The sequence below is a fragment of the Felis catus genome, chromosome D2 (genome assembly GCF_018350175.1).
Source record: "Felis catus isolate Fca126 chromosome D2, F.catus_Fca126_mat1.0, whole genome shotgun sequence".
Classification (NCBI taxonomy): Eukaryota; Metazoa; Chordata; class Mammalia; order Carnivora; family Felidae; genus Felis; species Felis catus.
In genome coordinates this window covers 7,398,092-7,415,552 of record NC_058378.1, presented here as the reverse complement: position 1 = coordinate 7,415,552, position 17,461 = coordinate 7,398,092, and the positions used below count along the sequence as shown (strand labels likewise).

The 17,461-nt window shown below is 38.4% G+C and overlaps 1 protein-coding gene across 1 annotated transcript in view; it reads right to left on the bottom strand.

Annotated features, from left to right (window-relative positions):
- PTEN (phosphatase and tensin homolog) overlaps positions 1–16,707 on the bottom strand; it is a 93,733-nt gene extending 77,026 nt beyond the window's left edge. The window contains exon 1 of the mRNA XM_019814225.3: positions 16,124–16,707. Coding sequence (XP_019669784.1) covers positions 16,124–16,202 — 79 coding nt within the window. The 5' untranslated portion in view covers positions 16,203–16,707. The remainder of the gene's footprint in view (positions 1–16,123) is intronic.
- Positions 16,708–17,461: the final 754 nt, after the last annotated feature.

Here is a 17,461-nt window from a genome sequence, read left to right as displayed (position 1 = left end):
ATTTAAGTTTCCTTTCCAGGAATTTCTGGAGTTTTTTCCCTGCTTTTTGTCAGGGCTTTCAACTAACGGATGCTTAAGGATCAGGTGAGAGGAAAAAAAATTCAGCCACTGATTCATAAGCTACATCAGGTCTACATGTTTGTTTCAACAAATTTTAACAAGTTTAAATGTAACAAATAGTTTCCACGCGTATCCCAGTTATATCTGTCTTATCAACTTTACTAATCAAATTATGCTTTAAATAACTGCCACTCTCATAGACTTGTAAGAGTTTTTCATTTAATGAAACATTTCATATTTCTTACTACATTTTGTTTTTTTCCTATTAAATGTGTAAAATGTTTGTATCTGGTTTCTAAATTGAAGGCTCATATGGGTAGGAAAGCAGAAATAGGACTTCCTTGAATTTTCCAGTTGATAAAGTGCTAATTGTTCATTATTTGAGAACAATTTGTCCCAACATACAAAGCATATAATCATTCCTGGTATACAGTTTGGTACAGACCAAACTAACACAGCCTAAAATCTTATTTTCTAAAGTACCAAAGCTTGAACTACAGCAATATAATGGAAAGAATGCTCCCAATGATGGGTATTTTATGAATAAAGAAGTATTGGTCAGAACCACACAGGACACAGGAACATTTAAATATTTACTAGGTGCCAGGCCCTGCACGAGAGCACTTAATCCATATTGTCATTTAATACAGAAGACCAGAGTTCCGTTCTCAGCTTTGCAATTTAAAAACCTATGACTTGAGGTAAATTACTAAATCTCTGGGCCTCAAATATTTTTTGTGTCTTTTTTTCTGCAAAATAATGATAATACCTGCTGTAACTTCTTCACTGGTTGTTTCAAGATCAAATGAGGTATCTAGACACATCTTTAAATCTATAAACTGAAAAGGGCTCTACAATTGTAGCAAGAAGTTATTATTTGAGGTTTGCATGGGTTAGAAAAGTCCTGTTAATTTTAGTTTTAATGTCTCATTAGCAGGCAACTCAATATGGTGTTTTTATAAACAAATTATAAAAGAAAGAATTCCAATACATTCACTTCAATTCACTTTAGCATAAATTTTAGGTTCCTTTTAACACTTCTAAATTAACTGCCCACAGTGCCAAACCAGAAAGGAAGACTGACTGCCAAGTAATTTATGAACTCTACTGGAGTTTTCTACTCCTCCAAACAATTAGAACCTCACAACTTTCTCTCGTGTTGTTATATTATACCAACTTGTCTTGACTGAAAAGTTTACACGTATTTTTGCTTTGAAATGAAGTGTAGACCTCCCTTTCTAAATTTTTTTAAAATCTTTTTTTAAGTAGGCTCCATGCCCAACGTGGGGCTCGAACTCACAACCCTGTGATGAAGAGTTGCATGCTCTTCAGACTGAGCCAGCCAGGTGCCCCTAGATCTCACTTTCTAAATAAAAACATCACATTCTTCAAAGGTAACATCAAGAATGTTAGTAAGTCTTCTACTTAGTAGCAACACTATACATTGGTTCATTTGACAAGAAATCTACAATCTGTAACAAAGAGCTATGAAACACTCTTCCCTTTTATAGTGGACACCCGAAAACAAACAAAAAAGTAGACTATACTTTTCACAATATTCACAATAATGCTGTTTATAAAAGAAAAAAATGGAAATAACCTTAACATAGTACAGTAAGCAAAATGTGGTATTTAACCTGATGAAATATTACCTATATATATAGCTTTAAAAATGACAAATAAAAATTACTTTGTGAATACATATGTATGTAATTATGAGCATATGTACATTAACAAAGAGGGAAAGACAATTTCCAGGGACATACACCTGACACAGAATTAACTATTTTTCCTACTGTTTAAATTTAAGATTAAGATTACACACAGTTTTTAAAAACTTTTTAAAGGAACAATCAAGGAACTCTGAACTTTATTTAAATTTAAGCAAATCAGAACCACGGAAAGTATCTTATCAAGTCACTGATAATGCGAGCAATACTCTAAAATCCAAAGTACAATTTTTTAGTGTATTAGCTGGATTAGTCCCCTCAACGAATTTAATCAATTTTTCTTCAGAGTTGTTATGAAATAATGTATCTACAACTGTTCAAGCCTACATCTGTGAACCTCTAAAAATTTAAGTTGCCCAACTAACTGGTTTTAACGAGTATGAGAAACAATTACCTTCTTCCTAGGTCTCTGGATGAATACGATAAGACTGATTTCCTGTTTCAGAACTCTGCTGCTGTTAAAATACACACACGCACACCCTACCCCCGCTCTATGGTTTTGCTTCCACTAACAAACATCCAAGACTGACTACCAATGACAAATCAAATAAAATACGGTTATAACTTACATAACAACTTTCAAAAAGATCATTAGGTCAACAAAATGCACTAGACATACTTGTCAGCATTATATACCCAAACTAAGCCAAAGCTAACTCTAATTTTCTACAGCAAAATCATAATAAATAACATGAAAAATTAGAAAAGTTAAAATTGTAACACTGATCCACCATTACTATGCTGAAAAGAGTATCTATAATGCTATAAATTTTGTATTCACTACTAGACTTAATGTTACTTCTGTAATTCACTCTATTATAAAAGCCATGCTTTTATCACTTATTGTACCACAGATAAAACCACTAGGTTTGGGCTACTCTATACAGTTATGCAAAACGACAAAAGGCTATTAACTTTTACAGAAAAAAAGACAAACAGGTAAGATATGGAAGATGACCAGGGATGTAGTAATATTTAGTGCAAATTACTCAAGAGTAGTAAACTGCATTAAAAAAAAAAAAAAGATTCCAACATTTCCAACTGTATTGATCTTTTAGATACAACCACGCACTAATTTCCTAATATTCAGAAACTACTACACACACCAGCTCCAAGCAAGTGTGTAGCTAGACTGCTTCATCTTATATTTGGCTTTAATATAATAAAATCATGTCTTTTTATTTTATGTCTAAGCCAGGAAATCATTTGGAAAGGACTTGCTTTCTTTTTTCTTTTTTTTCTTCCAATTGGCAAAAATAGTTTTGCCTAACTGCAGTATTTTAATCCTGGATAAAAACAATATAAGCCAGAAATACATGTAGATTTTAAAACACGAAGGCACACATACTGGCATTCATTACTACGTTAGGAAGACTCCTATCACTGACTTTATGATAACCGTCTTGTTGTAATATTGAAAAATATTCACTTCCCACTGAGGGTATTTTTATCATTATATGAACTTTATAATCACTTGAATATGTGGATTACCAAAAAAAACCCTGAAATTACATATACTGAAATTACAAGTGAAAATTCGTATTTTAAATTTTAATAATATGCAATTTTTAAATATACTAAAAAATATGAGAGCAAGCCTACATTGAACAGGTAATACTTTTAATTTTCATCAGCTACCCTTAAATGCTTGTTCCTGAAGCATTATCATTTTAGTATAAATCTAATTATTACGATTGGGGGAAAAATGCCCAATTACTGATCATAATTAGTTGTGGAATCTTCATATTCAAAGGAGAACATACTAATAATCTTGGAAAATAAGCTGAAACATGAAAGCAAAAACTAAGGAATCAACTCTGTCAACCAATAAACTTTTTAAAAACATGAAGTTCAATACACAGAAAGACAAAAATAAAAGAAAGGATGGAGCGCCTGGGTGGCTCAGTTGGTTAAGCGTCCGACTTCGGCTCAGGTCATGATTGCACGGTTCGCGGGTTCGAGCCCCGCACTGGGCTCTGTGCTGACAGCTCAGAGCCTGGAGCCTATTTCAGATTCTCTCTCTCTCCCTCTCTCTCTCTCTCTCTCTCTCTCTCTGCCTCTCCCCCCACTCATGCTCTGTGTCCCTCTGTCTCAAAAATAAAAAAAAACATTTAAAAAAAAAAAAAAAGAGAAAGGAACTCTTAACACCTTACACACACCCTTTAAATACTATTCAGTAAACAAAACAGGTAACAACTTAGTACCTGGACAAAAATCTCACCTAATGTGTGCCGCCTCACAATGTTAGAGAGGAAATTTATGCACACATTATCTGTCTGTCCAAAAAGGCACCATTCTTTCCATGGCCTACAGTGCAGACCTGAACAAATTCTATAAACTGATGCTGGTAAAACTATCTACTTTCATCAGACATGAATTTGAAATTGGCAAGATGTTTCTTACACACAAAAAAAGAGGCCCTAATCACAAAGTTGGATGTGGGAACATAAATCCAAAATCCTACCTAAACTGATATATTATACCAGGTCACATTAATCATTTGTCATGACGACAAACTTCTCAATAAAAAAGCAAAGTCAATATAATAAATAAAACAAAGTAGATTAAAACTAATCAGATCTTATTATGCCCAACATGCAGTTTTAAAGACTTCTTTGCAACTTGGCAAGACCAAGTTCTTAGGGGTGAAAAGGAATTAAGTTATAGAAACACCTTATGTAATGGCTCAAAGGCAACAGCAAAATTTTAAAGGCAGAAAACTCATTTACTAGCAGAAAGATAAGACGTGAGTTGTACAAGAAAGCAGAGAACCTGAAAAATATTTTAAAGCAAATATTTAAGGAATACATATTAAATCAGTTTCCTGATTAAGTTCTGTAATAATGAATTCCTATGTATCAACTGCTAGGAAAACTAAGAGTTTAAAAATACCGAAATCTTGTATAACTTAATACCTCAAGTTAAAACATGATGTTTCCACTTAAATATCCAAATAACCTTGTAAAACTAAATGACTAAAAGCCAGACTTCCATTACATAAGCTTTAGTTCTCAACCAGTATCTCTGCATTTTGGTAGAAAAATATAAACACTGGCATAACCACTAGGTTTTGTTTTTGCAAAAGCTTAAAATTTGATATTAGTCTTTAAAGACTGTAATTAATAGATGATTCCAAAACCAGAAATGTCAAGACCACTTATATCAGTAGATTATCTTAACTTTTCCCTATGTTTGAGTAACAGATGGTAAGCCTTAGTTCTTGGACACAACACAATAATCACAATCTGTGTGACCTTTTCAGTATTAAAAAAAAAAAATCCAAATAGCCTTAATAACCAGCACCTTGGTGTATTTTACAGTAATACATATAATTTTGATCACAGTGGACAGAAACTAGATATGCAAAACTGCATCATACTTTCAGTGTGCTGCTATTTATTTTACATAAGGTTCCTACAACTAGTCCATGAACTCTTCAGACGTCAAAGTGCTTCTTCAGTTTTCAAAAAACATACGTGCATACATTCACAAAGTATTTTTACTATTACTTTGTTTACATTAGCACCAAGAAGGCATATACCACACCTAGATCAAATTTTTTTTTAGTTTAATAACTGAAACAATTTTACCTCATTTAGAAAAATGTTACTCTAACAAGTAATTTTGTTTAAAAAAGAGAAGTCTGTTTCTTCCTCAATATTTTTGTTCTAAGTACACGAATTAATACATTCACTGAGACTTATCATTCAGCTAATGTCAACATTATCTCCCTATTTTAATACCTGACACTTGAAAATCTGACACTAACAAATGCAACTTTTGATTATAAGTGCAAATGCACAGCAAACCTTCATCAATAAATATCACCAATTACTGAGGCAACTATGCAAATAGAAACTGTATCACTCAAAATATGCTCCAGGGAACAGTAACACCATGACAAGCCATACCCTTTCTGATTAAAGATAGGAATGCAACAGAGTTATAACTACTTTTAGTATAAAATGTGATAGCTTATTCAAATTACTTCTGTATCCACTTTAATTTCAATACAATTTTCCTACAAAAGGAAAAGGAAATTTGACAGATTCAAAGTGTTTAGATATTTTGTCTTACTTAAATGAGGAAAATATGCTTAAAACTTTAAATATGCGATAGCTTTCCTATAAATAACCAAGGGGAAAAAAACTTCAATAGTCCAACACTTCAGCTTTTTTGTGTGCAGAACAGATTATGATTTTGTGAATCAAAATCATGAAAATCTTTCCTAATATTAGGTCATCTTAAATCTGCTCTAAAGAAAAACCAGAAAAATATAGCAGGAAAAAATATTAGCCAAATACTGAAAACAAATTTAATGTATAACTATAGGGAAATAAATATATCTAATAGCCTCAACATTTAAAATAGTTAAGCCAATTATGAGGGACTCTGGAAATTGTTTAAAAATGCACACACACCTTTTAAGTTCACTATGATGAATGACACTTTTTCTGATGAATTACATCTTAAAATAAATGCACATAAACTAGAAGCTAAATGGAAACGTGAAGTTTCAAAGAAGGACAATGAGCACTTTAAAAAATTCTCTTTAGTTGTATATTTATAAAACGAATTTTTTTAAAGAAATTTTCTTAGGTATGGTAAGCAAATGAAGTTTATTATTCATGTAATGAAATAAATACCATAAGCCTTACTCAATTAAATTACAGCAATAAATGCCATCTGTTTTCCTTAACAAATCTGAAGCTATCATATAATTAGCAGTCCCGGTTTTAAAATATTTGGATATTTTAAAATATTTGGATAAAATATCCAGTATCTCTGGATATCTCCTGTAATTTCAAAAAGAATCGCAACACTCAGTCAAAACTTAAATTTCATAAGAAGGTTTAAGACAGGCCTGACATTTTACTTTGCTTGTGTAAAATGAGAGGCAAAGTAAATTGTAAAATCAAGCAAACAGAAAAAGAAAAAAAAACAAAAAATCATCATAGCAAACAATCTATTCCTAGAACACTTTCGTAATTACATTTGTCTGCCCTAAAAACAAAACAAAATTCAGAATCCACCAAGATACTCCCCTGACATCTCATCTCTGAACTAATCTAAAGCTCTGTCCTAATTTCTTCTAAAAATTTCACATTAATGCAAGTTTTTAAATTAGATAAATAAAGCACTTTAATTCAACAGGCTGACACAGCAAAGTTAGGGTCCGGAAAAGAATGCAACACATCCATCAGGGAACCTCAGAGTCAGCCCTACTATCATTATCTGGAAAGATATGAGAAGTTTTTAATAACTTGTCAGAAATTTGCCATTTTGTATCCACACATTTAACTCCACCATATCTGACTATAATAAAAACAGCTTTAGAATAAAGTCTAAGACTAAAGAATGCGTTAAACAACAAAAACAAATACACTGGGGGCAAAGTATCTCTCAGTTGCTCCACAAGTATATAATTAAAGGAAACAAGCTAAAGATTACTTTAAAATTAAAAACTATTGCCAATATAAAGATGAAAAAAAGTTGGGGTTTTTTTGTTTTTTAATAAAGCATATCCATCCTGTTAGAGCAGTTCTATGTAACGTCCTTCTGAATACCTCCCTTTAAGGTACATTTAGACATTTACTGAAAACATCTTCTGTCTTTCAGCAAAACTTTCACAATCAGCCAAATAACACATGAGCCTTTTTCAAATAAACCTTTTTAGTCACCAGTGATATCTTTTGTGGGCAAAGTTCTCCTTATAAAGAGTACCGGGCTAACAGCAGTCCAAAGACCTAGATGTTTTGTAAAAGCCTAGCTCCATCAGTCATTAGCAAATTGACAAGCCGTACCACAGCCTAATGGCAAAGGTACTGACTTCCATCAAATATTACACTTATTATGTACCAGACACTTGGTACATTTAAAGTAGAGCTTTTCAACCTCACATTATTGGCCATTTGGGCCAGATAATTCTTTGTCGTGGGAGGGACTGTCCTGTAACCTGTAGGATGCACAGCAGCATCTCTGGGCTGCTACAAGATGCCTACCAGATGCCAAGAGCATCCATCCCCACAGGGATCTCGCAGCTATGACCACCAAAATGTCTCCACGCATTGCCAAACGCCCAGACAAGGTGGAAGGGGTCACTCCCAATGGGCAACCAATATTCTGAAAAACACCCAACCTATAGTTCCAACATACCTAAAAACCACCCTACAAGGATTTTTACCACGATGTTAGAGATGTGGAAAATAGGGTTCACTAATGTTAAGCAGTGTCTCTTGTATCACACAATTGACAAGTGGCTGAGCAAGGGTTTAAGCTGGACTTTAGGTCTCGCTGACTCCGAAGTCCATGCTCTCTCTATTCCACCATGCTGCTTTTCTAAACTTATTGCCTCATCTACATAATCAGAATAACATTTGCCATGTTGAGCTATTTAGGGTTTACAGAACAAATACACGTTAAGGATTTGTTTGACTGAAGATAATACAGTATGGTGGCTCACCAAGTGTGACCCTCGGACCACCAGGATTAGCACCACTTGGGAACCTGCTACAAATACAAATTCTCAGACCCCAACCTCGACCTAATATTCAGAAATTCTTGGTGTAGGGCAAGTAATCTATAGTTTACCAAGCCCTCCTGGTTTTTCGGATGCCCTCTAAAGTTTGAGAACCACTGACATAACGTAACGGGAAAAATACTGCACCAAGTGCCTGAACATGCTGCATCCTTCCTTGGACTCAATCTCAACTACCTCTTAACAAGTTACTGATTCTTACTGGAGCCATGATTCCTATACTACAAAAAATAAGGACAGTAATACTTTGTTCAGGCTCTTTTCTTCTTTGCAAAACCAAATGAGCTAAAGATTAAGAAAAGGCTTTGTTAATAAAAAACGCTAAACAAATCTAAGACATTGGTGGGATGCACGCCAGCTAATTCTACTTACTACATTAAAAAGAAAAACACCCTTCTGACTCAAGTTCTCATTTTTCTCATTTCATATCTCATAAATGATTCCGTAAGAATGTTAAATAAATTTTACATTATGGCTAGATACAGCCCGGCAAAACACAGTTTTCACACTAAGAAATAAAAAAAACAGGAAAAGCCCAAGCATTCCATCTGATCCCTAACAGACTCAGAGTAATTCATAAATACGCATTTAAAAAATAAACACCTAAAAATCAAGCTTAGTAACATCACCCAAACTTCATTTTAAAAGTAGAAAAAAGTTTTCAGTTCTACTTATTTAACCTCCAATCTGTTCAAAATGACTAAAATACTCAAAAAGAAGTCTCACTAATTCATGAGAGCAAAGAAATGTTAAACAGAAAAAGAAAAATTGCATTGATTTTAAAGCAAAGAGTTGTTTGCAATTTGAGCATGTATTCTGTATTTATAAATCACTTCAAGAATCCATCTGACTTAAAGAATACATGTTCAAGGGGCGCCTGGGTGGCTCAGTTGGGTAAACGTCCCACTGCAGCTCAGGCCATGATCTCATGGTCTGTGAGTTCGAGCCCTGCGTTGGGCTCTGTGCTGACAGCTTAGAGCCTGGAGCCTGCTTCGGATTCTGTGTCCCACCCCTCCCCCAACTCGCGCTCTGTCTCTGTCTCTCAAAAATAAATAAATGTTAAAAAAAATTTTTTTAAAAAGATGTGATTCACATCACAATGCATTTCATAACACCTTAAATAATTAGATACTCCTTCTAAAAGGTCAAAAGTATTAAACATATAAAATTGGCAGAATGCAATCCTTGCAGTTACTAGTAATGAAGAAATCCTGGTATTTTGGCCTGAAAATCTACAAAAATCAAAGGAAATAAAATTCACAACTATTCTGAAGGGACTTAACAGTATTAAATCAACTGTAAGTTTTGGGTAGGGATATAAAGCAAAACACAGATGGCATGTGGCGTGAGAGAAAAGAGGGTTTTAGACAACTCTACGGTCCTAGAAGATGTCAAACGTTCAACTCTCCAACCTAGCCCTGGACCAGACCAAAACTACAGCCAGTTAGTACAACACACAACAAAATACGTAGAAGTCACATATATAATGAGACAGGGCACCATTCATTCTGCAATGCAAAACAAACCAACAAGCCCAGAAATTCACTGGAAATCAAGCGCTCCAGTACTGAGAGTACTGGGAGACAGCTGAGGGACCAGCAGGGACAAAGGGAAAAAAGAAGCATCCCTATACACACACGATGGCCTTTACTAGGCAGATCTCAAGCTTAGTCCATCCTTCGCCACGCCTGGTAAGAATGAATGAAGAAAAAAATCCTTTAGTTTTCTTCCCATTTCCAGGGACTAAAGTTATATTGAGCCTCTTGATCAAATGTGAACATGGGATGCACCATAACACAAAATTTCAACACCAAATTAAAATTCTTACGTTATATGAATGCACCATGAGATTAACTATAAATTGTACTGTAGTAGCTGAAACCTGGCAAAGTCACATGCCTCTCCCCAAACTATGAACTTAAAAAGAAATGCTAAGATACATACCTTTATTGATCAAGTTTATATAACTTGTTATATCATACATTCAAAGTTTTCTTTGAGAAGATTACTCTTTGTAAATAAAATACAGGATATTTAAACTGACCTATCTTTAACACTAACGAAAACTTACTATAACAATTTTTTTACTTGAAAACATCTGCTTCATGATGCAGTGACACCAGGAAGCTGTCCTATCTTACAGCAAATCCTCTGTGATTAGCATAATTGATTTTCTGTGGTAGACTGTGGGAGGGAGCGGACCTTTGCCTTCTGTGTGTGACGACACAAAGCAGTCACAGACTGCTTACACTCAGAGCACCTAAAGGGACACCCTGAGTTCAAACTCTACTCATAGTCTGAACCAATTAAAATTCTAACATATCCCAAACTGAGGAAATTCAGTTACAGTCACTGCTCCTCCCATAATAAATGAAAATACAAATTTCTCACATGTGGGTAATCTGAAATTGTAAGTTTTACCAGCAGCAGTTGCCATGTATTTACAATGTGGCAGGCAGTATGCTAAGTGAGTCACTTACATCATCTCATTTATTCTTTAAGATAAATTTTACAGATGAAAACAGATGGAGAAAGATGAAGTAACCTACTCAAAGTCACCCAGCTGCTCAGTGGGAGAACCAGGATCCCGACACAGGCCGAAAGTCTGGCTCCAGAGCCTACATTGCTACCCTATCATCTAAAACGAAACAACGTACACACAATGTGTACATAAAACTAATCATATTTTAACGCAATGTGAAATAAATTTAATCTTATTTGAAAACTATAAAACAACATCCACCAAGGTAATCTGTTTGGAGAGTTCCTTACTTAGAAATATTAGGATAGTCTGCTGACTTTATACTTATTTACACACACTAACCCAATATTCAAACACTTCCGTAGTCGACACGACGACCACTGATGACAATTAAAGTGTATAACCACCTAAAATGCAGCTGTAAGGAGTCTTCCACTGTATCCACCTCTCAGTGGATGCTACCAGGTAAATGCCTAACACCCTGAAGAGGTCCCCCTGCCTCCTAATGCAAACTGCTGCAAATGAAGAGAATACGCCTGAGCTATACTGAACTACAACTGCCCACCTAAAATTACTTCACCTCTAAACAATGTGTGTTCTTCTTATATTAATATGTTTCCGATAGACTTTACTCCAGTGCAAATTACTTTAAAAGAACCCCACTGCTAATACCTTTTCTGTAACCAATGAAAAACATTTAAAAAAATAGGGAACAGGCGAAGAGTCAAATCCACTATACTAACTTCACCTTTCCTCACAAATGACAAGTGTTTTACATTACTAGCTGCATGTATCCAATACTTAGAAAGACAATCATTATTGACAGACCAAAACACTTTTGAATCACCTAGCAAAGAATGCATGTGGCAGTACGTGGCCTTTAGGAGACAATTAAGGATACCAATTTGCTCAGAGAATCCTTACCAACTTAAGGTCATGCAGCTGAACCTCACCATTACTGACAGTTCTGACAGCAACGACATTAATTTCAAAGCCACCAGACCGAAAGCAACTGTGAAACAGAACTGAATATTTACTGAAATCATTACTGACCCCTCTCAGAAGATGACACAAATGTCTCAAGTCACCACCCTTACAACAATCCTAACACCTTTTCTTAAAGAATTCAGGTCACCAAAGAATTCTCCAAAACTGACTTGACTTAAAGTTTATCTAACAAAAAAGGAGAAAGGAAAGAAAAGGCAAGTAAAGAGTAAGGGTTCTATGGAATAGAAATAAATCTTCAGAACTAATGGTTTCTACAGGAAAAAAAAATACGGTATCAAATAAATCTTTTATACCACCATTAATAACATATCCTCTGGAAGCTACATCCTTGTATCACCACCAAGAAAGTGACAAACTATCACATGCACGCACTTCTAAATTTCTCTTTAAAAACTCCATTTCACGTACAATATTAATATAAAAACATTTCCTACACGTCTGTCCTACTGAAAAGGCTGAGGTCAAATTTTTAAAATAAAAGGTTCACTGAGAGTGAATTAATGGTGAAACTTTGTGCACTGATTTTCCCATAAGAAATACTCCTCCATTAAAAGTCACTGAAGGAATTACTTCAGTGACTTAAAAATCATTAAAATACTGAGCTATCACCAAATGAACAAATAGCAAGAGGGGCAAATCTCAAAATGAGAACACGTGAAAATAAGAACTGAAGACTTCACTTCTAAAAAGTACAGAAGTCTGTAACATCAAGAGGTTTGTGGATTTTATGTGGTTATTAGGAAAAAGCAGATACACCGTTCCACACAAAAGCGAATATATTGACAGATACGTTTCTGACGTTGTTAAAATAAAATTCTAAAAGGTAAGGAATACCAATGCATCTTTTCTACGCTTCCTAAAATATATTTGAAAGTAAGGAGGTTATATACAACTCACCACATTTTTGTTCACCATGATGTTTATTCATCTAATATTCATTTAGTATAAGCAATGTAGATCTGCCCTGAGGACTGTACTACTGCGCAAACTTTTACAATGGACAGCGATAAAATTCCTTTTTCCTTATGTTAAATCATAAAAACTTCAAGTTACTCTTCTTTCAGATCCCCTTTATTCCTGAATACTTTTCATGAAAATGAAGTCTGTACATTGTCATACAGCACTTAGGTGGCCCCAATTAGGTGGTCATGTTGTTCAGAAAATACAACTTAGCAGATATAAAACAGTGTAAAGTAAAAATCGGGAATAGAATCTTTCAAAAAAAAAAAAAAACTAAACACACACACACACACACACACACACACACACACAACCTGACAATACAATACGGTCATTTCAGTAAGCACTAATCCTAGAATACAGCTAACTTCAATAGTCACTGTACCCTCTGCAAGTTAAAAAAAATATTCCCTATGGTTAATATTTGAAAAGACCCAAACTCATCGAACAATAAAAATACATGCAACCAAAGCCTAAAGTTTCCATGAAATCGAAAGACACTAAATTTTTTTACAGTCTCATGTTCAGCACTACTTTCCAGACTAACTGTAAGATACCAACAAATTATTTTTAGAATAACTCAATTTTGCAAATAATATTTTAAAACTGAACAATGGTTCTCGTTGCTCCTCTGAGAAATCATCTTACAGATAGAAATACTCCAATCGCTACTTTCATAAAGGAATTTACCTTCTCACAGGCTAGCTGCTGAAAGACACCACAACCTGCCAGAGAGTCTTCAATGGCCATTTTAATTCCCCCCCCCCCCCCCAATAAACACAGAACACTAAAGTGAAACCAAGCAAAGCAAAGTGCTTTGGTGCATCAAAATTTTTGGAAGTGCGACTATCAAAAAAGCGAGCCCTTCACTGATCTTTTTCCTAAGTGATTTTTTTTTTCCGTATCAATATTTGGCTCAATAAAACCACAACTCTAGAAATTAAGTGTTATTAGTCATTTGATGCAATATTTGACACTGCTTTCTATGCATCCCATAACGAAAAGCAGTTTTAGAGAAAGTTCTAAGTCACGTAAGTGTCACGTACAGAGGCAAACATGTGAAGTCAAAGAACTGGCCAATCATCTCACTACTCACATGTAAGAACCTGGCAGAGTAATTTTAATCTTCAAACCCTGACAACCTGAAAGCAAATGGGTAAAGTAAAAATAGTATAAACGTACCCTAAATAATAAAAGCAATCTACCAAAAAGCATTCTAGACATTTTCTTACATGAGGACTTTTCCTAAAAAGTTAAATAAGCATTTAATTAATTTGTTCCTATACATCCAGATGACTGTCAATTCCTGCCAACAGTAGGCTGCTTCTGAAATAAATTACAAATCAGAGAAGGGTTTCCATAACTAATTATCTTCTAGGCAAGCGGGTCAAGTTCAGCCTTCCTAGTTTTGCAATTAATGCAGGCTCCAAAACTTCTAAATATTCCCTTAAAATATTATTTTTTAACTTAACAGAAAACTTACGTTTTGTGTGCTACAAAGCTCCTTCTTCAGTAACTTTTCTCTTCATCTCAAAACAAACACTCGGGCAAAATTAGCTGTGCACACTTATGTGCACAGCTACATAATCCAAAGGAATAAAACCTCTTCAGATAGAAAACACGTTCTCGTCTTCAAAAGACACATCTTCCCCACAATTTTTAGCAGGACGTACAGACACTCCAGCACCACTCTACCTTTAAGCAAAAGGTTTACTGGTATTTGCCAAGAAATGGTTTTTTGTTTTTTTTTTTAAATCAAGAATGCTCTGTTAGAGCTCATGCAATTACATAACCTTCACTAAGTAATGCCCACACTTATAACTCACATCACCAAAATTCTGGTCTTAAGGGAGGCCTTCCCCAGATGCTTCAGTCACCTCGGGCCAGTAACTGAATTGTTTTTCGTGCCTCTCACCTACCAGGAACTCGCAATGTCTGCGATCCTTTCCATTCTGAAAAAAAAAAAAAAAAAAAAAAAAGAAAAGAAAAGAAAAGAAAAAAAAAAAAGGAGGGTTCCATCCCCACCCTTGATCAAAACCAGCTTATTACACCTGAAACTGCCAAGATTAATGCCTTTCGATAACCACTATCTTTTGAGGTACAAAGGCCTAGACAACCAAAACGATACTCTGTTAAAATTCTCGGGTTTCTGTCTTGAATACTCAACAACCTGAGTCAGTAAATTTAATACAGTGTGTGAGAAACCGCTAACAGACCTACACAGTCTGAAGCCGGAGTGATCCACCCTTGCTTGCCAGCATTTCTGGTGATTAGCTGGTAAGTTACACTTGACAGGTTACACAAGTCAGAGTCACATTCACGGATACCCAGACGTGTCAGAGGACCCGACCCTGAAATTCTGGCCTCACAGGAACCCTTCAATTCCAAGTAAGAGCTGAAGTTGAACCCCTGCAACAGCCTAGACGCTGCACATCATCATCCGGGATCAAAAAGCACTCCCTCTCCATTCCATTTCGTGCGACAAGACCGCTGGATATAAAGTGCTACAGAACTGCAAATTTCGTGCCCCATCCTACACGACCCCACCAGCAGAGGCAAAAAAAAAAAAAAAAAAAAAAAAAAAAAGGCAAATTTAACAAAGATCCAGCAAGAACGCCTTAAGGAGGCAGATTACGTATGCCACGACTGATGGGAAGCTACAAAACTTCGAAATGCCGTTTCAAAGTTGTAATTGACTCAGTTTAAATATGCAAGCCCACTTTGGCCCTCAAATGAACACCATATATGCCGAAAAGGATTCTGCTTCCAAAGTTATGCAAATCAGTTCACAACTCACATCAAAAAAAAAAAAAAAAGAAAAAGAAAAAAAAAAAGTCTATCAATGCAACCCAGGAAACTAGAAACAATCAGTGCAACATTCTGATGCAATATGCATACGTGAAACACTAATTTTCATTTTAATCTAATCTATACCCTTGATCTAGGGCCTAAAGCCAAGATTTAATCGAAATATGCTCAACCTCAAAGCGTCTACTTTTCTGTTCATTTAGCAGACCGGATTACCGAGCTCACTAATCCACTAACCGTGCACTGGAGTCCGTATTAACGGACAATAGCCCTTAAGAAGAGACCCCGTGGACAGACCGAGAAAACCAATCTGGTGCCCTGACACTTGCAACCAGGCAGAGAGTTCCACGGCGCCGAACACACCCTAGGCTGAACGCCTTCAAAGGAGGCACCAGACACACGCACGATCGAGAAACGCGAGCCGGGTTAGCGGCCACGGTCCCCCAACCCACGGGAATTTTTCGCCTCCGTCTGCTCCCACGTTCTAAGAGACAGTGACAGAAAGGCAGAGAGGGGGGCGGCCGCAGAAATGGATACAGGTCAAGTCTAAGTCGAATCCATCCTCCTGATATCTCCTTTTGTTTCTGCTAACGATCTCTTTGATGATGGCTGTCATGTCTGGGAGCCTGTGGCTGAAGAAAAAGGAGGAGAGAGATGGCAGAAGCGGCTGGTGGCGGGGCTTCTTCTGCAGGATGGAAATGGCTCTGGACTTGGCGGTGGCGGATGCCCCTCGCTCTGCCGCCGCCTGGCTCTGGACCGCAGCCGGGTAATGGCTGCTGCGGCGGCTGCTGGATGGTTGCAGCGACGGGGCCTGCTTCTCCTCAGCAGCCAGAGGCCTGGCCGCGGCGGCCGCGGGACGGGGAGACGACGGGTGATCCTCGGGACGGCTGCCTCCGCCGGCGGCCTCCGGAGCCCGGGCCGGGGGGGGTGCGGCGGCGGCGGAGGGGAGGTTTAGAGCCGGCCCGGGTCCCTGGACGTGCCGCCGCCGCCGCCGCCGTGTTGGAGGCAGTAGGAGGGGAGAGACCAACTCTCCGGCGGCCCCAGCCCTGGAAATGGTGACAGGCGACTCCGGCCCCCTCCCCGGGGCTGCAGCCGCCGCGGCCGCCGCCGCCGCCGCTTCTCCCCCCCGCTCCAGGAGCGGGAGGTGCCGCCGCCGCCGCCGCCGCCGCCGCCGCCGCGCCTCAGCCGGCTCCCGCCCGGGCCCGCGGCTTCCACCGTCCCTTGCACGAGAAGCCGAGCGAGAGGCTGCACGGTTAGAAGAGAGGACGAGGAGGAGGCGAGAGACGCCGCCGCTGCCGCCGCCGCCGGCCGGCCGGCTCCCCGAGGGCGCTGCCCCCGCGGCTGCTCACGGGCGCTGAGAGGGGCTCTGGGCCGCGGCCGCCGCCGTCTCTCATCTCCCTCGCCTGAGCGCGGCCTCGCCTCACAGCGGCTCAACTCTCAAACTTCCATCATGGCTGCAGCTTCCGAGAGGAGAGAGCGGAGCGCAGCCGCGGCTCGGCGCCCCGGCGCGTATCCTGCCGCAGTGCACAAAGAGTCCCGCCACATCACCGCCCGCCGGCCCGCCCGCCCCCTCCGCCGCCGCGCCGGGAGCCCGGCGCCTGGGAGCCCGAGGGGAGGCGGGAGGCGGGCGCGACCGCGCCGGGGGAGGGAGGGACGCGGCGGGGCAGGGGCGGCAGCTCCGGGGGCGAGCGCCGGGCCCCCGGCCTGCGGGCGCCACTGAGCATGCCCAGTGCGAGCGCCCAGGGCTCGCTCGGGCTTGTGCGAGACGCCCGTCAGGAGCTGCACTTGCCGCGGCTGCTTCTGCAGCAGCGCGGGGCTGGGGGGGGGGGGGGGTTGGAGAGGGAGCGGGCAGGCGGTGGATGTAGAGGAGGGGGG